This window comes from Mangifera indica, chromosome 14 (assembly GCF_011075055.1).
Source record: "Mangifera indica cultivar Alphonso chromosome 14, CATAS_Mindica_2.1, whole genome shotgun sequence".
NCBI classification, from domain to species: domain Eukaryota; kingdom Viridiplantae; phylum Streptophyta; class Magnoliopsida; order Sapindales; family Anacardiaceae; genus Mangifera; species Mangifera indica.
The window spans coordinates 1,451,934-1,477,057 of NC_058150.1; the positions used below are offsets into that span (position 1 = coordinate 1,451,934).

Sequence of the window (25,124 nt, forward strand, 5' to 3'; positions counted from 1 at the left end):
AGCATTAATAATGTCCCCTCAGTCCCAGTGACCTCACCAACAGTGCGAAAGATCAGAGATTGTGAGATGAGATTCAAAATCGACTTAACATTAACATCATGAAAAAAAAAAAATTGGGATAAGATTTGAAGAGTTGTATAATTCTTTATTACTGATACAATAGGTATTAATATATTGATAATTAATGTGTTTTATTGACTAAGATATCATTTTATAGAAATGATCTTATATGTTAAATTAACCCAAATACATAACGATAAAAGTAAACTGTAACAAACAAATGATAAGAGATTATAGGAGAAATTATAATAAATCAAAAGATGACATTGAAGCAAAAGAGTACAATAATAGGTATTAGTTCTTCCATCCTCGATCTCAATCTTATCTCAATCCCATAAACCCTAAATCATAAACATGTGTAAGGTGCATAATGATCTCAATCTCAGTCTCTCATAATGAAGAGAACAAGATCAATAAAAACCTATCCAATCGGGTGAGGGTGATGCAATAAATCTTGTCATCTCGATCTCGCATGACAGTGAGACTATCATTGTAATTTTAATTGAACACATAAAACATTTTTGTCTTAAAAATTATTTGAGTTTATATTGTTATTGAAAACCAAATACGGCGAGGATAGTATAAAAAAATATAGGAATAATAATTTATTACTGGATTTGGTCACCCATAAGTTTTAGACGATTTGCAAAGTTTGGCCTTCTCATCTCATCCCTGAGAATCACACATTCTCAACTGAGAAAGGCAGCGAAAGAAAGGGGATGGGAAGGTGGGGTGAGTGTCAACAAGAGGAGCGGTGAATGAATAAGAAAAAGGAACAACTAGGTTGTCTTCCATGTCACAGACACTCACCATGTCTGTCTCGTGAACATCACGTGTACCTCTGATAATGACCGTACCATACAGCTGTGTCTTTTCTGTTGTTGTATTCTATGTTTATGTGTGTGTGTGTACATATATATATATGTGCATTGAATTAACAAGCTCCGGGTCTTTTTTATGACCAGAAAAAGAGTACTTGAAAATGAATACTCGGCTTGAGGGACCTATGGCTTCTTTATTTCATGTGTTTTTAGCCCCACCGGAATATGAGCACATGTGAAGCTCAGAAATGGGAGCTTGATTTACTTCAATTATAACATGCTTTTTGTATTTTAAAATAAAAAATAAAAATATAGATTGTTTACTCTACAGACACTTGTACACTTACAATTATTGATGAAGAGGGAAAAAGTCATCTTGTTTACAGTAATAGCCTAGTTATAGTAAAATTAGGGTTGCAAACCAGTTGTACTGTTCAAGATCGAGTTGCTCGTGGCTCGGTTGGTGTCAAGCAAAACCAAATTCGATTATTGTCAGCCAAGCTCATCTGGTTGTTGTTTGGTTTGATGAGCACCCAACCCTTAAAATTTTACTCTTTGGTTATAAATTTGAATACATGGGTAATTGATAATTATATAAATTTTAAGGTTTACGAGATTTTTCTAGCCGAATTCAAGTGGAGCCCCATGCCTGTCCCAGTAAGATTCTCTTAAGTGAGAAACTAATAAATTCATAAACGTAGACAAAGGTGTGGATAGTTAGTGTTGTACTTAGTTCAAACCAAGGGGCATGGGTCATATATATACATCTTTTCAGTCAAACGGTAAGCTGATTAGGAGATGAAAAGGCAAAAGAGATTCATGCATGTATCTTCTGAGTATAATCAGTCAGGAAGCGTGTGCCATCATCCATCAATAATAGGCCGTGTGGAAAAAGATACTTCTTGTGAGATGAACAGATGCTGGTTTTTTATGCTAGCAATCAACAGAGACATGCTTGAAAAAAAGTAGATGGGTAAATCTTTACACTTGAATAAGTTTTTATTTGAAAGGGACGATTGGGGTAATCAAATATTATTTTGATAAAACATTAAAAATTTTGGTAATGTAAGAGATCAAGAGCAAGGATCATTTCCATGAGGCAAAGATACGAGGTATCACCATGGTATCAAGTTACCTAACATTGACTTAATTAGTTTTCATTTGTTTGAACCTTTTTGCTCTTATTGTTTCTATTGGGAGCTTGTGTGCTCATTGTATTTTGTTTTGAGACTTTTCTGATGTTGCTTGGGATATGCCCCTTGTATTTTTTTTTTTTTTTGCTAATTTACAAATTTTTAATTTCTCAAAAAAAAAAAAAAAAAAAGAGAGATCAAGAACACACATTGGACTTGACCTACTAATCATCATCTCATTTGGCGCAAAGTAAAAAGACTCCATTAGGGGTTAAAAGATTTTCAAGTTAAACTTAATTTTGGCACAATTTTTATCTTTAATTATTAAATATTTAAGGTAAAAATGTTTTTTTTTTCAAATAAAATAACAAGTATTTTAGAAAAATTAAATATATTGGCAATAAGATGTCAACTTGAAAAAAAATAATTTAATTATAAGAAAAAATCTTAATATATTATTAACTGAAGAATATTTTAGAATACAAAACAAACATTTTAACATAAAATATGTTAATTTAATTAAATAAAATACTAATTTATACCCAATAACTTTAAGGGTATTTAAGTAAAATTATATTATCTAATAATCTCTCATGTAATTTATTTTTATATAAATCTTTCATTTTATGTGATAAAAAAACATCCTCACCTTATACGCCTGAAACAAACCTTGAAAAAAATAAAATTTGTAGGCATTAGCTAGTTAGTTGAACAGTTGAATTTCTTAGGCTTGTATAAGAGGTTTTAATATAGAATTGTTCATGATTTTTTAATATTTATAATGAGTAAAATACTGGAAGATGATTAGTAAAATCTGAAGAATGGTTAAGTGAAATTTTCAACATGAGAAAAAGGACTAAATTGTAAACAGTAAGAGCTTAGAAGAGAATAATAAACCAAGACGTTTGATGACAAAACCCAAACATGTTAGTCTAAAAAAGGTTCGAAGACTTGAGGGTGATAGCAGAAAGAGTCGACACAGGAGGGTTTTGTCTACAACTATACATTGATTGACAGCCCACTGAATTTAATCTCAGACTTCCTTTGCCTGACATAACCTTTGACAATCTGCCCTTAATAGTAAAAATAATTATGTTTAATATTGCAAATCTGATTGTTCATTATATATGTAATGTAAATTTGTGTCATGGATATCTAATAGGCATATTTACCTGTAACATATAATATATGAAATATATTTTACGACATAATATAATATAGGTATAAAATAATACAAATATTATGATATATAAAAAAATATATATATAATAAATATATCATATAATACAATATATGTTTTTAGATAAATGATAATGTGACGGAATGATATCCGAAAAATGTTATAATTTTAAAGGGTGTTTGTGATAATTTTTAAGATGATGATCTGATATTTATAATTTATTATTATTAGTTTTAAAAATTTGTATCTTATAATATGACATAATATACAATAAATAAAATTAAATTTTTAATATATGATATGATTTGAATAACATGCTAAAGGGGGCTAAAATTTGTTTGGTAAGAAACATATTCTATGGCGTTTGAATATATTGCTTGCCAGTGAGCTGGGACCTAAAGTGCTGTGCCTGGTGAGAATAGGGACATGAAATATTATATATCCCATTGGTGAGCATCATATTTGGTCCTTCAATGAGCTATTGGGTCCATAGGAGCCTGAACCATTCCTATAAGAACTCCCTTCTTCTTGCTCTTTTTAATCATTATCCATCCCAAGCACAGCCTCACACCACAAAAATGATCCACCATTCACAAAGTAGCAGAGAGAGCTTTACAGTTGATTGATATCTTCAAGCCAAGAATAGAAAAAAAAAAAAAAAGTTTGAAGAGGTGATTATGGAGATGAAAAGTACTTCTAACATTAGTGGGGAGTCTAAGAGGAAATTTTCATGTAAAGGCTTAGGTGGGTTCCTTAAAGAGCAAAGAGGTAGGCTCTACATTATAAGAAGATGTGTTGTTATGCTTCTGTGCTGGCATGATTAGGGCGAGCTGCTCATCTTCTTCACCTGCAACTTATTGGAAGCTACTTCTTGTTTTCTTTCTTTCTATTCTATCTTTCTTGTGGAGTACTTGTAACTGTGTATAACAAGAATATGATGTTCTCTTGGTTTCTTTTTCTTGCCCTCTCCATGCATGCTCTTTGGTTTCATATATCCAAGATTCTTCTACAGTGCCCTTCTTGAATTTATACAGTGATAATAGCATACACCTTTTTCGTTTTTGATCTGAAACCAGTATCTGCCCTCTCTTCTTCCTTTTGCTTATGAAATTTCTCTTGATCTTATCTTCTTCAATGTTTGATATATTTAATGAAATAGTCTTTATATTTTATTTTTATGACGAAAACCGTCTAATCTTATTAAACATATCAATTTTAGAGAATAGTAACTGAATCCATAACAATTATACTAGATAAATCTAATTATGATTAATTATTTGGACTTAATGAAATTGTCTTAAATTCAGCACCTAACTGAACAAAATCCATCACCAATAATGTAGAATAAAAATTAAAATAATATCAATGATTGAAAAGAAAGAAAATGGAAAACCATAAGAAAAGAATTCTAATGGGTCATGTAATCTTGAAACACATGTTCATTAATCACATGCATGGTTATAGATTTGTCCACATAAAACAAGAAGCATGCCCTCATGGTTTGGTTCATTTTTTTTTTCCAAAAAATTGTTCTAAAAGGCACAACTTAAAAGGCAAAGAAATTTTCATTTGGAAACAAAGAGCTCCACTTAATTATTCTTGAGTCGAAGTTGAGTTTATTGTTGCTCAATTTAATAAGTTTGTAACTTGACTCAAATATGATATTAATAAATCTATAAAAATTTAATATATTGTATTTACATTTTAAAATATTAATGATTTACTTTGAATATAAAAAGTAATTAATAAATATATAAATTACAAAAGTTTTTTTTATACTTTTTTTAACTAAACTCGAGTTAACCATTTTCATCTCTAGGCCAATATATGAAAGTTGATTATTATTATTTTAGAGAAAAATAAGATTTTAAATATTTTATATCTTTTATTTTTCAAAGATAATCATTTTTTTTACGGGTATATCAAGTTAATGTTTTTAATATTTTCATTAAAATTCATTGATTCAATTTTTTTAAACGGAAATTAAAAATAATTATTTTTGAACTCTCTTAACAAAAATTGGTAATAGTCTATTTGAAATTGAAGTCCGCATAGAGCCTTATTGTCACGGCTCAAGAATATCCCTAATGCTTATAACAATTGTACATTAAGGACCTTCTTGCCCTTGACAAAACGTGCTTGTTTTTTAGTGGTAAGCAACAAAGCCAAACTTGATTAACAAAAAGGGAGGGTTACCGCCCCCACGTGGCAAATCTAATCCTTAACCCCACCGAATTTTTGACTCTTATCCTCAATCACATCCCTACCCATAATTGTCACGATGCTCGTTTAATTTTTTTCTCTGTGCCATCATAGCTTTGGAGACTTGTACCTAACGACAACAAATGAAAAGACGTCGTTTCATCCTTTGTTGTGACCCAACTCCACCATTATCTTCTAGTAATGCTTGGCTTATAAAAGATAGTACCTCACTTTTACATCAATGTGATTTCATTATTTCATTTGAAGGTTTGTCAATTATTTGGAGTCTTTTTTAAGCTAAGCTACCATCATAATGACGAGGAGTCTATCAAATTTGAGGTTTATTATGAGTAGATACTAAGAAAATTAGATGAAATATAAAATTTTTAATTTGATTTAGACCGATATTTAAAATATTTGTATCTACAAAATAACTATAATTCAATATATACAATTTAAATCTATTTTACAGATAATAAATGACTATTTATATTTATATGACCTGAAAGGTGAAATTATAATTAAATTAAAATAATTAATCAAAGAATTCTTAATTTAAACATCGGATATGTTTTATGGGCAAATTTATGTAAGATTAAAACAGTAAACTTATAACAAATATTAATGCCAAAAATAGTAAAATGTAATGATTGTAGCAAACACAATTGATAGGTGATGTATTGTTTAGGATCATGTCTTGTTCATTAATTATTTGATTTTGAGGGATTTGACACAAGGGTCACATTAGGGAGGGGGTGCTCATACTTAGCTATGGCACTTACTTCTTCTCCATGGAAAAAAAAAAAATCTCAATAAAAATAGAGACAAAGATGATGCTGAGTAAAAAATCTCAATAAAAATAGAGACAGAGATGAGGACATATATATATCTTGACCTATTCCCTTTTTAATTTATCATTTCCTTATATATTCCCTAAATTTTAAAATATCAAATTACCTTTTAATATTTTGAATTATTATAAATATACCTTTATAATTAATAAATATTATGTTATTTTTTCTAATGGACATGAGAAAGAGAAGAGAAGAGAAGAAGAATTTTTTTTTGTGGGGACAAGGACGGGAGAGAAATTTTCCCGGGGGAGAGAATGAAGATTCTCTATTATCTCATATCGAGGACAGGAGATTGAGATTAAAGTATTCATCTCTTACTTGATCATTGCCATCTCTTACTTGATTCATTGTCATCTATACCCATACTTAGTTAATTGACCTATGAGCTAAAAAACGAATTGTAAGTTTTTGATTTTTTTTTTGAACTATAGCCAGTCCAATACTCACGATTAATTGGCTACCGGTTAATTGATAATATTGGACGAATAAACTACATTTTTAGCTTTTTAACAAGAAAAAAATTATTTTTAAAGTGCAATCCAATTTCATATGAAATTTCATTTATTTACATAAATTAAGAAAAAAATTGACAAATTAAATATGTAAAAGTCATCCACGTAACCTTAATAATTTCAAAGAAAATAGAAAAAAAAAAATTATACATAGTCTTCCATACATAGAAGGAAGGATCGTATACTACATTATCAAACTAAAATACAATATATATATATATATATATATATATATATATATATATATATATATATATATATACACTAAGTCATCAAATTTATAAACTTACTCAAATAGTAGGAACAGACATTTGAATCCACAAGTATTTTTTCTTGAAACTCTAAGGCCCAACCTGGTAGTACCATGAAGAACTTGAGAGACTGGATCGTTTAATAATATTAAATGACTTGTGAAACGGGCATTTTATCTCTTTGAAATGATTGATCTTTCATCATGAATGGTAAATGATCGGTTAAGCATAATTTTTTTATATAAAAGCTGAAACCGAGCCAAAAACTGAAAAAAAAAAAAAAACTGTTAACCAAAACTAAAACCGATGAACTGGTTAACCAGTTTCCTTGGTTTCCCTTTTTTGGTTTCTTTAGCAACCCTAAGAGTAGATGTTGCAGCACAAGCACAATTTAGAGGCGTGATGGGATGAGCTTCTTTTGAAGCCCATGGCTAACAGAGGCCCGAATTCTATTGATCATTAATCAAGCCCATCACAATGGACAATTTTAATGATGCAATTCCGACGTTGTCTCCCATTTCAACTATCTATTTCAAAGAATATTTGGGGCTTTGCAGATGATTTGGTCCATTTCCTCCATGCAGATATATGGGGAGCATATGAGTCTGGTATTCTGAGGCATGGATTTCTTGCTTCTCCTTCTTCCCAAGATGGTCTTATTGATGTTAATTCAGAAGTCAAAAGAAATAACAATGCTATGTATTAGAGAATATTTCATCATGTTATTAATTATACACTAAACTGCTAAAGACCTGCAAGTTCGTGACCACTAGAGAGAGAGCTGCTCAGTTTGAGGCTAAACTTGAGGTCTTCTTAAGTTCATTATTAGACTACCTTTGTAATGAACTTAAGAACACCATGACCTTTGAGCACCATGAACTTAAAATATTTGTTGGCTATGAACAGCTGTGAACTTAAGAACTCAACAAAAACTGTGAATTTAAGAACTATATTACTTCATGCTCCCTTGAGTTTTTGAGTTAAGATTCAAATCCAATCAGATTTTTTTCGTTGTTTTCCTTCTCTGAGACTGATTTGGCTCTCGTACATTATGAAAAAAAAAAAAAATCAATGAGAGATCGACTGTAATATTAAAACATTATTTGAAGTTTCTTTAAAAGAAAAGAAATTATTGGTGCATTGCCGGTGGCGCTGCCATTGGATAAGTCACCGGAACAACATGAGGAGGATGAGGATGATGGCCTGGTGGAGGAAGCATAACAGGAGTCCCAACAGCCATATGCCCAGGAGCTGCAATTGGGTGCCCAACAGGAGCTCCATACATTCCCAAGCCAAGCAAATGTGGCTGACCCCCCCTGTGCTTCACCGATGCTCCCATTGCTGGACCCCCTCCTGGGTTTCTGTCCCCCTGTTGCCCTGGAGTTTGATGATGATGAAGATGAGATGACACCTCTCCATTGTTCACACTTGTTATATCGTGTATGCTCGACCTCCTCCTGTCTCTATTCATTGAGTTCAACCGTATGAAATACTTCTGCGCATGGCTAGCAACTTGTGTTGGGGTTCTTGATATAACAAAGTTTCTTGAAATACTTCTCCAATCCCCTTTCCCAAATTTGTCCAAACCCAGTAGAAATAACCTGTCAAAGAGATAAAGAGTAGACTGTTACAAAATTTTCTCAGTGGATGCTAACATTAATTTTATTTTTAGTTTAATAAATCTGAACAATTAAATAGTTTAATGAAAGTTAATATATAAGTTTAATATTTTTTTAATATGAATTTTAAGATTTATTTAACCTTTGATGAGATGAGACGGTGAAATAATCAATTATATATTAACTAATTCTTTTTTTCAAAACCAATACAGTATATATTAAAAGTTTCAGGAACAAAAAATAAATCATTTTTATGCAGGTAATTTCAAGGGTTATACGGATTCATATTAAATGGTTTTTCAGTATTCCTATAACCCTAAAATCATAAATCAATATTTTATACTCATGCATAGATCCGGATTGTATTTCTATATAAACTTTGCAAGAACTGCAAAAGTTTTGACCCGGAAGGGAAACAATTTTCAGAAAGCCATAAAAGCAGTGATAGTTAAAGTCTGTTAAAAATTGACAATTAATGGAAACTTTAATGAACAATAACTATAATAAAAAGCTACCTATGTTCTTCTTCTGTCCATGGAATTCCTTTTCTCCTTTCTTGGTCAGCCGTTGAGCCTCCTTTGCCTCCATGCCCACTTGACTCATGGCTCAGCCCTGTGAACCCACTTTCATAGGCACAATTTGACCTCTTTTCGCCACTTACTGAGCCTGAAAAGCCAAGAAAATCTTTACTTGATGTAGCCAATGATGCACCTTCTAATTCTCCAACATAATTTGGTAGCGGCACGTGTCCAGCCTCTATTTCCCGCAAATCCTCCATTAACAACTGATAATGTTGCTTTAATTCTTCTATACTTTTACTTGGAACCATTGAAGCAATCTTTTGCCATTGCTCTTCTAATGATGATGAGTCGCCCTCTTCACTTGTAGTAGTAGCAGTGCTACTACTACTATTCCAATGCATTGCAATGGCGTTTTCAAAAGCTTTTTCTTCATCTCTACTCCAAGAAGAGGCTGAATTATTGGACATGGTGTGTGTTTTCTTTCTTTTAGTTGAGTTTTGTTATGACTTCAGTTTCAGTTTTGGCTTGGTCTTTTGGGTATGGCCGAAAGTGCCAAATGGGTTCCAAATCAACTCTGTTCATGTCCGGGGCTTTGGGGTCCAGGTTTTATTAGGAACAGGAAGAGAAAGGGGGTGCGCAGGATAAGGGGAAGAGGACAAAACAAAGGGTGTGTAGGATAAGGACTGAGATGGTGGGTCTCAAATGTCTCCAGGACCACTTTGGATGGTTAACCTTTCATAAAGACCCATCAAAATCCACAACTTGTAGCATGAAAGTGTAAAACTCAAACTCAAAGACAGTTTGAAAAAAGTTTGACTTGACTTCTATTATAATATTTGGTTTAAATTTAAATTTATAATTGAACTAAAATTAAATAAAATAATTTTTTTATATATATTAATCTAAATAATATTATTTTAATAATCAAATTTTTTTATAATGACGAACTTAGTAAACTAAACACTCTGATAACATAAAATCTTTAATTGTCTGAGTTGGATTCGTTTAAATTCACCCATGATGTAAATGTGAAAAGGGTTTTCGGAGAAGTGAGTGACAAGAACGCGCCTGAGAAGAAAGTGGATGAATCCGCTTTATAAATTTGATTGAAAAGTCTTCTCTCTCATAAACGTGGCCGATTCTCCTTTTCTAATTTTGGGAGAAATTGGGCCTCTTGTATTTTCCCCACTAATGGCCTTATTTCCTCTTTCAAAAATAAAAAAATAATTCATTTTTAATTAAATAAATTATTAGAATTACGTATGGTCATCATTTAAACATAAAATTGGTAAATTAATGTTTAATTCAGAGACTTCATAATTGCAAAACCATTTAATATATACAAAAACAGAAAACTGTAATGGAGCTCGTTAAACAGTCAATAATATTGTAATCAAATATTAGGAAATTTTAATATATATTAAAAGAAAAAAGGAGAAAGAACTGCAGCATAAAGTAGTTTTCAGAAGTGACCAACCGTATAAAGGGGAAGTAGAAAAGGACCCACCAGAATTTCCGGTGAATGGAGATCAAAGATACAGTATGATGAAAGATGGGAAAGTTTTCAAGAATGTCACCTCCAAAACATCAATTTATCAAAGCAATTTGACAGTTCATAGCAGAGATAAGACTTCATCTCATTGTGGTCCAAATGCAATCTACTGCTTGAGTCTATTCCTCTCCTTTTCAATAAAGGATGGAATCTAATGAAAACCCGATGAGAAAAAAAAAAAAAAAGTAAATTTCACAATCTAATATGATTTTCTGTTTCCACTGTCTCCTTTCTCAGATTTTAGTAACAGGCAGAATTGACCTATATTTCTGGACTTCTGGGCTAATATGGAATCTTTTTCTTTCAATGAATACACCAAGTTTCCTTCTATTCCTTTCTAACAATATCTTGGGAAAAACAAATCTAAAGCCAACTGCAAATATCGAAAACAATTTTACATGACAAAAACTACAACCAGGAATTCTACCTCGAGTGATTATACAACAGTTGTACAGGTAGACTTACCCAAAAGAAAAAAAAAAGATTATACAACAGTTGTAGCTTTCCAGAAAGCTCCTTTGATTGAAACAACATGAATCTTCAACTTTTCATAAAATGGAAAAAAGCCAATGCACCATGAACTTAGAATGATCCAATCTATCTGTAGTTTTACAACTCAGACTCAGAAGTGCACAAAAGGAGGCTGATTCAAGATATAGATAAGTGATTCTCACATATCTGGAAAATGACAAAGTTAAGGCAAATTCCATTAATTGCTTGTCGCTAAGGTGAGGAAAAACTATAATCATAGTGAGAGGATACTAGTCTCACCTATATGAACAAATGTGCCTAAAATTGGAGAAACAGTCCCATGCCTATGAATGAAGGATGGCACAATATAACTACAGTTGGTCCCATCTACTGAAAGTATGAGACAAGACTCTATACCTGAAGCCACCTAATTTTTAGTGCTTCCACACATAATACATCAGTGAAGTAGATGGTGGAACCTTGACTTGAAAGTGCCACAGGCAGGAAGTTTTATCAGCTCTGGACTTGTAAAAAGGCTGCCCTCTGTGGGTTCATAAGCAGAAGCTGCTGCACGTCCTTGGGAAGAACATTGAACACTGCCTGTAGATCTCCTTTTAGCTTCTGGCAAAACGCTGCAGAGTCTTCAGCAGCCCATCCAGATTTCTGCAACTGAAAATTACATTTAACAAGTAAAATACTGCTATTGAGTAACGTGATCCATTTCTTGACATGCACACGTGTGCAGTCATGAATCAGAAATCATTAAAAAAAAAAAAAAAACAGATCGTAAGTACACAAAATTTAGTATCAAGACAGACCATAGTTTTTAATCAGGTTTCCCATTCATCAAATCCTTGAGATGATACAGAGTTTCAGAATCAAGAAAGAAAAGAGACCATTTTCAGCAACTCCAGTATTCAATTGTCAGAAATAATAACTTTCTTTCAGCATTTTTGAAATTTTCAACACTTGAAAGACAATGTTTAGCAGAAATGTTTTCCACATATTATTACCAAAGTTGTTTTTGGATTCCATATATGAAAACACAACCACAAAACAGTGTAAACCGCAACAAAGGTTTTGGAAATGAGCCTTTTTCTAAAATGGGTCATTGCAAATAAGAATATCAGAGAAAAATCTAATGAAAGTAACATGGCAGAGGCCCTGTTGCCCATCTCACATTCATTAGAAATCTATGATACTGATAAGCCCTCATTTGGAACACTTTGAGGCTTTTTGATAAGAGTATAAGTGGTAATAACATTCTAAGACTCCTACAGTTAGGAACTCATTGTCCTCCAACTTTTCCAGCTTCACAAAAACATTTGGATTTCATCTATTGTTATCATCCCTTTTAAACATAAATCAAAAGAAACAAAATCTCCAAAAAGAAATTTTCAGAAACCTTATTTTCACGTAAACACGAGGAAGATATCCGGAGGAGAGTGTTCAACAAACAAATGTATCAACAAGTAAGCAAAACATTTATAACTTAAATTAAACTCAGTGCAAATATATCAATCCTTCTTGAACCCAGCCATAAATCTCTAATCCCTCTTGAAACACAGTGTTAGAGGAAACACCCCTTTAAGACCTTATAAATGCTACAAGAAGTTTTGCTCAGTCATCCGCTCCTTTGTACATTACCTTTAATGCACTAGCAGATGAAACTTTACCTGTTTCTTTTGAGAATTTCTCCCCAAAATATATGATTTATCGTGTAACAAATTTCAGTTTTGGGAAGTACAGCTTACTTATTTTTCAAGAATACAGGTTCTCCCTTGAAAAATGGAAGATTCTTGCAGGTATAGACAGCTACTAAAAAGGTTCAACCAAACAGAAATTGGCATTTCATTCTGAAACAAAGAGAAAGTTACCTGCGCTTCTTCTGTAAGATGTCTCTCAATAGCATTGAATGAATCAACAATTTCCAATTCAGACATTTTAGAAATTAGCTGCTGTATGTCAGTCCTCATTCTTGCCTGCCTCCATAATCGATTCTGTTCTTGTTCTGCAGCAGCACTCCTTCTTTGAAACCATGGCATAAAGTTTGGTCCTTCCAAAAACTTCCTGAGGAGAAACATAATGCATGTCAAAAGAAAACAATAAAAAGATAAATTCACCAACATATTGAGCTATACAACAAATAAAAGATAGACGAGAAAAACACCATATGTGACAAAACAAACGGATGGTAAGTGATCCAAATGATAGGAAGGCTAACTACCTGTATAAGTCCAGCCAATTGGATCTCATTCGCTTTGACAGAAACTTTCCAACACCTCTAGCTGATAAGCTTGAAAGAAATTCATCAGCATTAAATAGTGGGAGTGGGGGAGGATCAGAATATGGAGAAGATCCTTCAGAAGGTGCTGTAGTCCTAAAAAATGGACCAAAGGGAGCCAAAAAGTTGGTAGTGAGCTCCAAGAAATGTCGACGCAATATCTCATTGTTCACAACTGACATCGACTCCTCAACCCTTGGTGACAGCCCAGCATCTATAAGCCTATTCAAGATAGAAGTATCAGGCTTGGTTGTTGCTGAATAAGTGCTCCAAATGGCTTCCTTGTGTTCTGTCATGAGACAAAGAGGACCATCTCTCCTCAACTTCATAGCATTCAATATATTTGAAGGAGAAAACTTCTTTAGGGAGAGCTGTTGAATACCAAACCCTTCAGGTCTACCAGAAAATTTGCCAGTAGAAAGTGTAACTCGGTTTGAATTGAAAGCAGGGCTTCCAACTGATACGATGTGGGGAAAATTATGAAGAGCTTTAAGGAAAAACAGATTCGTGACACCCAAAACCATAGGAGGGATAGTATCCCCCTCTTGAAGCGAATTCAAATGTGCAAATTGTGGATCATGGATGGTAAAATAAGGCCTAAAGTCAATACTACAAAGCATTGGGGCTATTAAACTTACAAGACTAGCAACAGCCTCACAACATTGGGGAGGAGTTGGTGCTATGATAAGAATGGGTTCACCAATAAGTAACAACTCCCATAACACCCAAAGCTGCAATAGAAGGCCCCGGAATGTCCCGAATAGATCTGAATCATGAAAAAGACCTTGTGGAACTGACTGATTGTTAGGAAGAAAAGGTGCCATTGGGGAAATTGAATCTTCAAACAATATTCCACTTTGCAAGGGCAAGCTATGTGAAGGTGGCAAGTTCACCTTAAGCATGGAATTCCCAATAGGAAGCTGCATTAACTTACCAGGTACAGGTGAAGGCCACATTGAAACATAAGCAGCAATATGCTCAACAGCTTTCTTTCCAATGTCAAAATACAAGGGACCCATAATTTGTAACAGTGGTCTAAACACACTAGAGAAAGGCCTATGAGATAATATCACCACTGATTTTTGTTCTCCACCTCGTTTTAGTCTCTCGTCATGCCTTTGCCTATTAAACACATAACCATACAGATATTTGGTATCCTCACTATTATTTCTACTTTTTGAATTTTTAGGTACTATCCCCTCCGAGGGCCTTGGCGATACATTGTCATCAACTCTGGTTATCTCAGACGAAGTCACATTTCCCTGAGGACAATTTTTCTGCCTTTGGAACCGGAAAAAGAATATGCAATCATGTATACTAGAGTGGTTTTGGTTCTGGGAAATGGAATCTGGAAATGAACTAAAAGCAACCTCAAGCTCTTCATCTTGAGTAAGACAAGCCGGTGGGTAACACTCTTCAATGAGCTGGCCTTGTTCGAGATCAAACCTAATAATACAGAAGGCAACAACCCATCTTTGCAAAGCGTCCAGGTCAGGCTTTAAACCAAGCTCTGGCTTCACAGAAAACGAAGGTGACCGACTCATATCCTTGGATCTTTCATCAATCAGAAACTCCAACCCTCATCATCTTCACTAACCATTTCCACTAAAACCTCCATGACTTTACACTCATCAAAGTACACCAAAACGTGGCAAACTAAGATAACTTTCCACTAAAACTCGATGACGCTATTCTCTTCAAAAATTGAAGTGAAATAATCACGCCTAACAAACAAAACCCAGAAAATACATTGATATCAATATAAAAGAGCAAGAATCAAGACTGTCAAGTTATAAAACTACAGCAATGCTCCGTTTGGTTACTAAGAAAACGTAGGAAAAAGCTGAGACAATAAATATTAAAGTTTCACCTTTTAACTCGGCTAAGCTTTATGCAACTAGCTAACTTAATTCAAAATTACTTTATTTAGAGGTTATGAATTTCGAAACCACTAAAAACTGATTCAACACCAAAATCTATCTTTTATTTTCGTTTCCTACATTTTCCCAGCAACCAAACAAGCTAAAAACAAAACATAACTTCACAAAATCAATAAGATCCACAAATGGGTCTACAAAAACTTGCCCCAAACAAAGAACCCACGAAGCATTTGTTGCGGAACCCACTCTGGATCGCCGAGAAATTAGCACCCAATTGGCAGCCAGGAAGCAAGAAAGAAGAGTGGGTTGCATGTATTTGTACGATTTGATTGAAACTTACTTTAGAAGTACCTGGTGATGTAACTACAAAGATTTCACAGTGACAAATGTGTCATATGTTGCTTTCGATGCTCTTTGCTTTTCCTCTACAGTGGGAAAGGACAAACGAAGCAGGTAACTGTATCTGGAAATAGTAAAAATCTGTTTTTTCTCCGGTTAGGTTAGGTACAGACGATACTGGTAGTCCCTTCTGATGTTGACACGTCAGCGAATGAGTAAATATCTGGCCGTCAACTTTATTAAATTTTGAAGATGAGATTGTAGATGAAAAAGATAGAGACAGATAAATAGAGAAAGCATTATATTTTGTTTACATAAAGATTTCTCCGACTATTGTAACAGAGAAGAGAAGTAATTATTTTAATTTATTATCAAAATATATAATATGGCATTCAATTAGATATGATTAAAGGAAAAAATAAATAATCTCATAAATTTTTTCTTCTGAAAACAAGTCAGTATTTGCTAGGGCTCAACCTTAACCAAATTAACTCAATTTTGGAAATAAGTTTTATCCGATCCAATTTAACTTATATTCATTTTGTTTAAATTTCAAATTGAACTTAAATTTAAATAATTATTTATTTTTTAAATCAAATTAAAGAAAATTAATTTTATCTAACTCACAAATTAGAGGTTAATTAGTTTCAGTTTAAACTTGACTTATAATTTAATTTAAGTTATATCAAACAATTATCAAAACATCATTTTACTTTTTATTTGATAAAATAACATTATGTTATCAATAAACAATGAACTCGAACCGTAAATTTGAATCACAATTTTGAACTATAAATTTAACCAAATTCGAATCAAACTGAACCAAATCATTTTTAATTCAAACTAAATTCGAATTACCTTTAGTTTTAACTTGATAAATTCAAACTGAACTTGAGTTAAACTATTTTCATTCAAATCAAATTCAGACAAAAAAAATATTTGTACTTAATTCGATTCACACCCACTGGTAGTCTTAGTCATAAATAGCATTGAACATCAATAGAAATAGGCTCAAGAGGTTAGCAAAATTAATAGAACATTAGGGAGAAGACTTGGGTTCAAACCTCTATCATACTTGGGAAACCCTTACTAACTTGATACAATGATTGTAGATCCAATCACTGTACGCCAAAATTTACCTATCCGATCAATCCAGATAAAGTTTCCCTTTATTTCTAATTCAAACCATTATTTCTTTATCTTCTGTTAACAGTAAACACCGAGCAAATTTTCAAGCTAACAATTACAACTTCAATTGACAAAACATTATATATTTACAATTTCTAAAAAATACAAACTGAGAAAAAGATAGAAACTAATCATGTAAATCATGGTGCCTGCATTCTCTATATCTCCTGTAGTTAGCTTTATGTCAGAATTAAACAAACACAAACACTACTAGAATAAAAATTTCAGTAAAAACTGTAGAACCATTTTTCCTGATGGTGTTGTTTGATCTCCTCCCTGCTGTCCAGTAGTTCAAAATAGTTAGAAATTAAACATCATATACAGGCAACCGCTCCTCAATAGTGACACGGCAAATCGGGCATTTTTTACATCTATCACAGCAGGTGCTGCACCACAGTGGAAAACTATGAGCGTTGCAAGTGAAATGAAGACAGAAATCCAAATGAATATAAGATTGAGATTTTATAGAATTCAACGAGGTAAATGATCATACCTACAAAGGATGCGATGCCTACATGGAAGCAAAACTACGTTTATCTCTGCCTGAAAGCAAACTCGACATAACACTTTTTCCTGCAAAATAGTAAGACATGGTTCGGGTACTAGCACTTCAGGAGAGAACAGAGCAAAAGTGAACTCTAATGTGATAATATTAAAATTTTAACACCAACATCAACAACAAAAACAATAGATGACCATAGAAACAATAGCAAATAGAGAATTGATTTTTAGTTAAAACAACAGAAAACAGCATGAAAAATGCCCCTTTCTTAATATATTACTTTTAAATCACATATACACATTATAATGAACATTCATTCAAAGTATAAGAGAATTACATTTTGAAGTCTTTCAAACTCCCGCTGGCTATATTTCGTGATCTCTGTCTGCTCACCAAGTGCTGCTTGGAGTCTCCATACCTGAGATAATTGAGTCAAAATACATGAAATAAATGCAGGACACAGCAGGATCATATTGATGTCGGTAGGAATCAAACAAGGAAAATAAAGCATCAAATTTCATTGTAACTTAGGACAAAAAGGTAAAAGAAAAAAAAATAGATAACCAAAGTAGTCTAGTAAAAATAATGTGGAAGGAAACAATATATGTCCGTGATCACCTCTTCAGCAAGATCCTTTTTGGGCATTTTCTTCACTATTTCAGGTGGATAACCACAGAAAGTGTTATACCTGCATGGTAGGGAACCAAAACACAATAATCAACCTCCCTTTTTTATTTTAAAATGCATCACATAAGCCCTTTGGGAATTTTTAAGGGACTCTAAATCTGTGATTCAGCAAATTCAGAACAAAACGAAAATGAAGATACTTCATCAAGAATAATACATGATATGAAATCAAGGATCTTTTATCAATTACAGACCAAACAAGAACTAATGTAAGCAAATGCTACTCACTTAAGTGTTCGCAATTAATTATGATACTGCATGCATCACTCAGAAAAAAAGTTTTTCATATTTCTTTACAGACCTATTTGTCTCAATGTCCTAAGAAGATATATTCCTCAAACTCATCTATCTTCATCTCTCAAAGTATGTTGTCTAACAATCATATTTCATAGAGGTAGCACAGACACAAAAGAAAATTTTCATCCAATTTGTGCATCTCCCAAAACCATGATGAAAGTAAATAAATACTGACCCAGAAGCACTCTCATGGACAAGTCGAGCATGTTCTTCTCGACTTCCTTCATCAATTGACCACCAACCCAATAATCTGTTTTTAAATGGCCAAATAAAGAAAATGTTACTCTACAGTTGTAATCACCAACTACTCAGTACATGCACAATTGATCTGCCGATTAAAAAATCATTACCTGGAACCATGGTGCAAGAACCCCAAGCAATCATGAGCTCTTGCAGAAAATCTAAAATATATTCCTGTGCCAGCTCCACTTCGTAATAAAAGTACAATTTTCTCAACCAATCTAGATGCAGCAAATAGGACACCAGCACCTTGCAGCAGGAAAAGTGGAGAGAAAAGGATCGGAAGTGGTATATCTCTAGCACCGGCAGGTGTACCCTGAAACACAGATGCGTTAATAAGGTATATCAATCAATGAGCTTGAACACAAAACATCAGTTTATATACCTCTAAACGCATACAAAGGAGGATCTGAAATCCTATTATTGGAATTTTCATAATGTGGCCACCGATATCTGACAGGCCACACAGTCTATCCTGGTTCTGATCTTCATCTGGAGCAACTACTAAGCCACTATTCCAGTCAAGATATCTAATCGTCATAGAAGATGAGCTAGATTGTACTGTGCGACGATTTCGATGAATTACAGGATTAGACCACTTTGTACAGACAAGAAAAGCAAAGCATTCTGCAATTCTGTGGACAACATGTTCACATTCATCACTTGTATGGTTACAAAACATTAACAGCAATCTCATGTCTTTTAATATATGGCAACCCAACAAAGTTATAAATCAATGAACTGTATAACATTAGAAGCCAAGAATTCGCACCCAAAATTTATAAACAAGTCCCACCAGCCAAGAGCACCTATATAACCTGCAATAATTTATACAAGAAAAATAATAACCGGTTGTGATAAAATACTTATGCCATTAAACAATTAGCAAAGGCCAATTTAATAAGCATTGGATTAAAAAAGTAACATAAAGACATATGGCAGTTAAATTATTGAGGTAAAAGTGAAATGTGTCAGGGTCATGCATCCCAAGGGCCAATGAAAAATATATCTTTCATTGTGATTAGAAGATGCATCCCAAGATGTGAAAGTAAGTCAAACAACAATATAGTGTATCTACAGAAAATTCAGCCTTGTAAAATAACCAACAAAGGTAAAAAGTATAGGTATCCATCCTCTGATATAGCATCTACTGCAATATCAAATCACTTCATTAAATCTTGAAGAAATTTAAGTTAGCATTTGGATGACATAAATTAAATAAGTCGTACTAGTAAAATAAATGCAAGGAAAACAAGAACATGTACAATCTAGGAACTCCCCTGTGAGAAAAAAAACACATTATAAAAAGCCAGATTCTGATAAAAACAAGCCATCCTAGAGAGATATCCAAAACTTAAAGAACAGGTCCATATCATGCTTATCTTGTAATCAAGTAGTACTATTGTAGGTAAACATGCTTCATAAATTTGCACACAACAACTTGCAATTCTACATAAAATCTAATGGAAGTTAAAGAGATTACCGCATAGCTTTAGGAGGGTTAAGACTGTAGCAGCTACAAAGAAGACCATGGAAATTGCAACCCAAAAGTGCTACAAACAAAAGATTAAAATATCAGTAACAATAACTTTTACATTTTATATATACTTGACACATCTATATCCAAATGAAATCAATATTCCATTCTGAGAACCAACAAATCTGAGCCACAAGCTTACTACCATGGTATCCTACTAAAATTAAAAGATCTTGCAGTAGCTAATACTGCATTTTCTTAAGCAAAAATGAATTCCCACATGACAGAAATTTTGAATAAAATCCAGATCATGACAAACTAAAAACGTTTTTCTTTCAATATTTCCCCTCCAAGCAATAAAATAAAAACCATAAAACACCAAGCAGTATGGCTTCCACAATGATCCCTGACTCAAGCTAAACAAGGATCATATTATATCAATGATTCAAAAAGCACAAGGTGCATGAACATCCATGGATTATAACAGTATCTCATTAGCAATTTGCTCTGGCAATGAAATCTAGTAATCATAAAAATTAACCTTTTTGCTTATCATTGAAGCATTTAATAAACATGGGATAAATTTGAGAGATTTTCACTCTCATGTTATATATGACTAGGTCAAGAGAACTTACAGGCAGTGCCTCCCATATTGCTTCATCATTCATCCTTTCTTCATCTCCTGGCATAAGAGCTCTACACATTCTGATAAACAAATAATCTTCTTGTCATAAAGCCCATATTATAGTTGATTAAAAATAGAATTACAACAATGAATTAACCATAAAGCATAACATCATAAGGTTTGAATAAGAATGATGGAATAAGCAAAGGTTATTTAACTTTAAAGCAGTAATTATTACAGCTAAAAAACTACAATGATGAATAATAAAGAGCTAAATCCAGGGTGACCATGTAGGTAATGCACACTTCAGAAACATTACAATTAACCTACAGATCCATAAGTCCCTTGTTACTGTGAAAGCTTAAGTAGATGAAAAACAGTTATTAAACTGTCCAACATATTGTTGGGTGTGCAACAGGCAGTGTTGCATTGATATAATATTGGAGGGCTCTGGGTTTTAAAGATAAGATTTACTGCCTTCGCATCAAATTAAACAACCAATTTTCTACAGTTTGAGGCACTACAGATTATTTAAATCTATGCATTTACCAGACACACTACTGATGCAGACTTAAATACAATACAAGAAAAAGGTTAGCATTTGGCAAAATTGTCATATTTGGTAGTATCAATTTTTCTCTCCATAGGTATGTTGGGAGTTAGAAGTGATGAAAAGTTGAAAATGGGTGTCATCATGTGGCATCAGTAATGCTAATATAGAAGTGATAATGCTGCCAACATGAGGTAGCTGATGATGATGTTTATGTTGGGTTACGTTGAAGGTGTTAAAATAGTAGAGTGATGATGACTGGTAACAGTTTTGTTTTTCTCTCTTTAACAAGTAAAATAAAATAATAATTCAAAGGAAGTTTGACAAGTGGAGCAGAAAACAGAATATTTATTAATATCTTGCGGTAGTTTTCCAGTTAGCCAACACGACAAAGTATTGACAGTAGATAATAACCGTAACAACAATGACAACTATGATGGAAGTGGTGATACATGAAGCCGACAATGAGAATACTGGCAACAATGGCAATAGAGATAGTGTTAATTTTATTTCTAACCGATAGAAATATCTTGGAACCTACATGTTCAGCAAGAAAAATATTTTGTCTAACAACAGTCAGTAGTACTTGAAATTAGGCAGAACAATACTTTAGATGAAATTTTCAGCTATAGAGCATACCTTAAATTATCTATTAGGACAATCATTTCAAATGCCAAAAGGGGAAGAAAGACAATCTTCAAATTGACAGCTGGCATACCTTGAACTGCAAAAAGAAACAGAACTTTGAACAATTACATGTTTATAGCCTTTAAAATGCCTATTCTACATGAACAAAAATCTGTGTGCAAAGAATTCACATAATGACAATCAACTTCACCGGCTTTACTGAAAAAGTTAGAAAAAACACTAGATATCAAAGGGAGACGAGAAAGAATCATTATCAATCCCTAAAGCAGAACAAATGCAACAGCAGGGTCTTCATACATACCATATACACTCTCAAGATATATACAAAGGAGCAGTTCAAATGCAATAAGCAATGGTGTTGCAACAATGGAATGGCAAGGAGCCCACTGTCCAAGAAAAAATAATCTCATTCACTAAGTTGACAATGAATTCGATCCATGTGCACAAAAATAAAAAGAAATTCTTCTTTTGCAATAAAAAAAAAATCATATTTAATAATATAAAAATAACAAGTCATTGGATTTTCTCCCTCTTGGTAGAGAAACATTTAAACGCACATGACGATTATGTGGAACTGATGGAGCAGGTAATGAGAATCTTCCTCGAGCAGCAACTGCATGAAATATCCAAATGGGAAAGAACACCATCCTACAACAACATACACAACAATTAAAACCAAAATCATTAATAAAAACTTTAATACCAAAATATGTAGAAAACTCAGGATATCAATATTCCTAAAAGCATTAAACAACTGTAAAATAGAAGCCCACTCCACGTATTTAAGCAGCACGACAAAAGAAAGAAAAATGTAATAGATAAAAAGATAGGATAAAGGAAATTTCTGCTGTAAAAACTTAATGTATAATTGATGCACAAAACACTCAGCGCTTCTGAAATTGAATTATTCTATAAAACTGACTTTCCTCCCCTTACACCATTTTAAAGTAAAAGGAAAAAAGAAGAAAAAACACAAGGATCCACAGTTCATCAGCAAGAATGCTTTTATGTGAAAACCAGAGGCTCCAACTTGTCAAAACATTACACATACCTCCAAAACTTATATGTACACAGGCTCATTCTGATGGCTATATCATAATATATATTTGATGGCTGAATCCTCCTCCAATCTGACCCACACGTGCACAGCTTGAAACTCTCTGAGCACCCAACACTCATAGCAGAAAATTACTTAACCATCTCACCATGGCATGCGCAATTCACAAGCTTCACTCTATCATCCAATCATACTACAAGACCTCCTTGTTTGGTTCTATATCGGCTTACAATCATACTTTGATATATAGCTTTGAAATTGAAAATAAAGGAATATATCTGTATTATATTTATTTAAATATGTATATACTATGTAAGATTCCAACAACAAAGAAGTTAAAAAGTTGTTAGCACCGTCAAGTATAGTTCAACAGTCAATTACGTGTGTGACAGTCTCAAAGCTACTCTCATCACAACTTTTTAAGTGTTCATTGATGCTCAACAGGGCTCATAAAACAGTGACCTTGAGCACAAAAGCTCCACTCAGAAATTTCACAATATAACAGTGTCCTAACTGCCAAAGGTTGTGCAATCCCACAACTTCTAAACCCATTACACACACGGGGATTTCTGGTTACTAGAGAAAAAATAAAAAATACAGGAGCACCAAGGTATACAATAACAGTTTGTGAAGCACATCTTCTTTAGAAGGATTGTCACTCGTCTCTATCTTAGTTCTCCATAAAACTCAAATTCCAAACCGCGTCTATTTAACCTGCTAAAATTATTCTTTGAAACAAATAAATCTCTTTACTCTCTTACTATAACAAGGTCTCTTTACACGATTCAAACATTTATTTTTTCTCTTCTTCTTTTCTTAAGTAAAGGCCTCTATCTATGCAAGCACAGTATCAATTCACCAAAATCTATAATTCCATGGTCGAAACAAACGACATACAAATTTAATATCTTTAATTCATTCATAATTTTCATTTCCAGAAATATGATCGAAAGTAATAAACAAACTGAATTCCACCTAACAAATCCAGAAATTTCTGAAATTATTTCAACAACAATGAAACATGAAAATGATAAGAACTGCAGTTTAATCAAAATCAAAAGCAAAGCAAAAAATAATTTAAAAAAAAACAAAGAGAAAATGAACTGACCACCAGGAGTAAGAAACGACGTGATCGAGTTTGAGAACAAGCAATAGCGTGAAAGTGAAGAGAAGGCCATGTGCAAGCACAGGCTGTACGGACTTCAACACTCTTCTCCAGCTCATCTTCTTCAACTTCTCCTTCTCCTTCGCCTTCTTCCTCTCAATCCAATTAACTCGAAGTTCCGAGACTTAACGAAACGACGGCGTTTCAGGTTTACTGAGCGCCATTAATGGACAATGCAGCTGTTTGTTCCTAGCTTTGATGAACATAAAACAAAACGCATTTAACTCTCTTCATTATTAATTAATAATTTATTCTCTCTCTGTTAACTTTGCTTCCACGTCATCTCCACTCCGGCGCAAAAAGTTTATTATTGATAGCGAAAAGACACTCCTGTCCTTATATAAACTTCTTTGCTAACTCAACCCGCGGAATTTCTGGAAGGGTAATTAAAAACATTAACTATTCTTGAGAGGTTTATTCGATTTTAAGTGAAAATTCAAGAAATTATACGGACAAAAATTGAACAATTTTATCGTATTTGACAGCATAATAATATTATTCACATAATTTTATATTTAAATAATAATATAATAATATATAATTAAATCTTATTTTTAATTTTTAATTATCAAATTATATAATAACATATTATTATTATTTATATATAAAATTATACATATAATAATATTATTTATAATAAATATTATCATATTCTTGAGTCTGTATACTAAATTTTTTTGATAAATACTTTAGAGCTTAGTATAAAGTTTTAAATAATATATTTTAGTGTTTCGTTTTGATTATTAAATATTTATTATTTAAAATTATATTTTATGTTTAAGAATCAATAATAATAAAAATTATATTATAACTATTATTTGTATTACCCGTTTAATTTATCAGGTTTAAAAAGAAGAAGTTGACTTTCCATATTGCTAATCTTAAATTAATGCAAGTTTTAAATTTTTGTTCATTATAAAGGGTGACCCTCGTTCCACTTGCCGATAGGATAGTAGTACCTTGTAACGGTGCTTCATTTCTATAGCTGAAGTTGTATTTTTCTGAAAGA

At 32.7% G+C, this 25,124-nt stretch overlaps 4 protein-coding genes across 7 annotated transcripts; 1 reads left to right on the forward strand and 3 right to left on the reverse strand.

Moving 5' to 3' along the window:
* The first annotated feature begins 3,571 nt into the window (after window positions 1-3,571).
* Window positions 3,572-4,266, forward strand: LOC123196954 (small polypeptide DEVIL 4). Its single transcript, XM_044611116.1, has one exon. It carries the CDS (start codon window positions 3,872-3,874, stop codon window positions 4,016-4,018), a length of 147 nt encoding a protein of 48 aa, XP_044467051.1. The 5' UTR covers window positions 3,572-3,871; the 3' UTR covers window positions 4,019-4,266.
* Window positions 4,267-7,943: 3,677 nt separating this feature from the next.
* Window positions 7,944-9,729, reverse strand: LOC123195824 (transcription factor MYBS1-like). The gene is made up of 2 exons (XM_044609674.1): window positions 9,148-9,729; window positions 7,944-8,614 (listed from the first exon to the last, which is right to left on the reverse strand). Exons 1-2 carry the CDS (start codon window positions 9,618-9,620, stop codon window positions 8,143-8,145), a joined length of 945 nt encoding a protein of 314 aa, XP_044465609.1. The 5' UTR covers window positions 9,621-9,729; the 3' UTR covers window positions 7,944-8,142.
* Window positions 9,730-11,053: 1,324 nt separating this feature from the next.
* On the reverse strand, window positions 11,054-15,821 carry LOC123196730 (protein DENND6A). 3 transcript variants are annotated; one of them, XR_006497727.1, is made up of 4 exons: window positions 13,404-15,812; window positions 13,054-13,246; window positions 11,477-11,845; window positions 11,054-11,383 (listed from the first exon to the last, which is right to left on the reverse strand). XR_006497727.1 is itself a non-coding variant. In XM_044610828.1 (3 exons), the coding sequence occupies exons 1-3, from the start codon at window positions 15,002-15,004 to the stop codon at window positions 11,690-11,692; spliced, it is 1,950 nt and encodes a 649-aa protein (XP_044466763.1). In that variant the 5' UTR covers window positions 15,005-15,812; the 3' UTR covers window positions 11,054-11,689. The 3 variants fall into 3 exon arrangements, 2 of the variants coding, with proteins under 2 accessions (XP_044466763.1, XP_044466764.1); XM_044610828.1 differs by having other exon boundaries at window positions 11,054-11,845; XM_044610829.1 differs by lacking the exons at window positions 11,054-11,383; window positions 11,477-11,845 and having other exon boundaries at window positions 13,107-13,242; window positions 13,404-15,821.
* Window positions 15,822-16,813: 992 nt separating this feature from the next.
* Window positions 16,814-24,325, reverse strand: LOC123195549. 2 transcript variants are annotated; one of them, XM_044609326.1, is made up of 15 exons: window positions 24,059-24,325; window positions 22,945-23,053; window positions 22,451-22,541; window positions 22,195-22,279; window positions 21,885-21,969; window positions 20,706-20,775; window positions 20,077-20,146; window positions 19,366-19,411; window positions 18,979-19,228; window positions 18,704-18,909; window positions 18,529-18,603; window positions 17,988-18,057; window positions 17,707-17,787; window positions 17,361-17,440; window positions 16,814-17,253 (listed from the first exon to the last, which is right to left on the reverse strand). In XM_044609326.1, exons 1-15 carry the CDS (start codon window positions 24,126-24,128, stop codon window positions 17,175-17,177), a joined length of 1,467 nt encoding a protein of 488 aa, XP_044465261.1. In that variant the 5' UTR covers window positions 24,129-24,325; the 3' UTR covers window positions 16,814-17,174. The 2 variants fall into 2 exon arrangements, with proteins under 2 accessions (XP_044465261.1, XP_044465262.1); XM_044609327.1 differs by lacking the exon at window positions 22,945-23,053.
* Window positions 24,326-25,124: the final 799 nt, after the last annotated feature.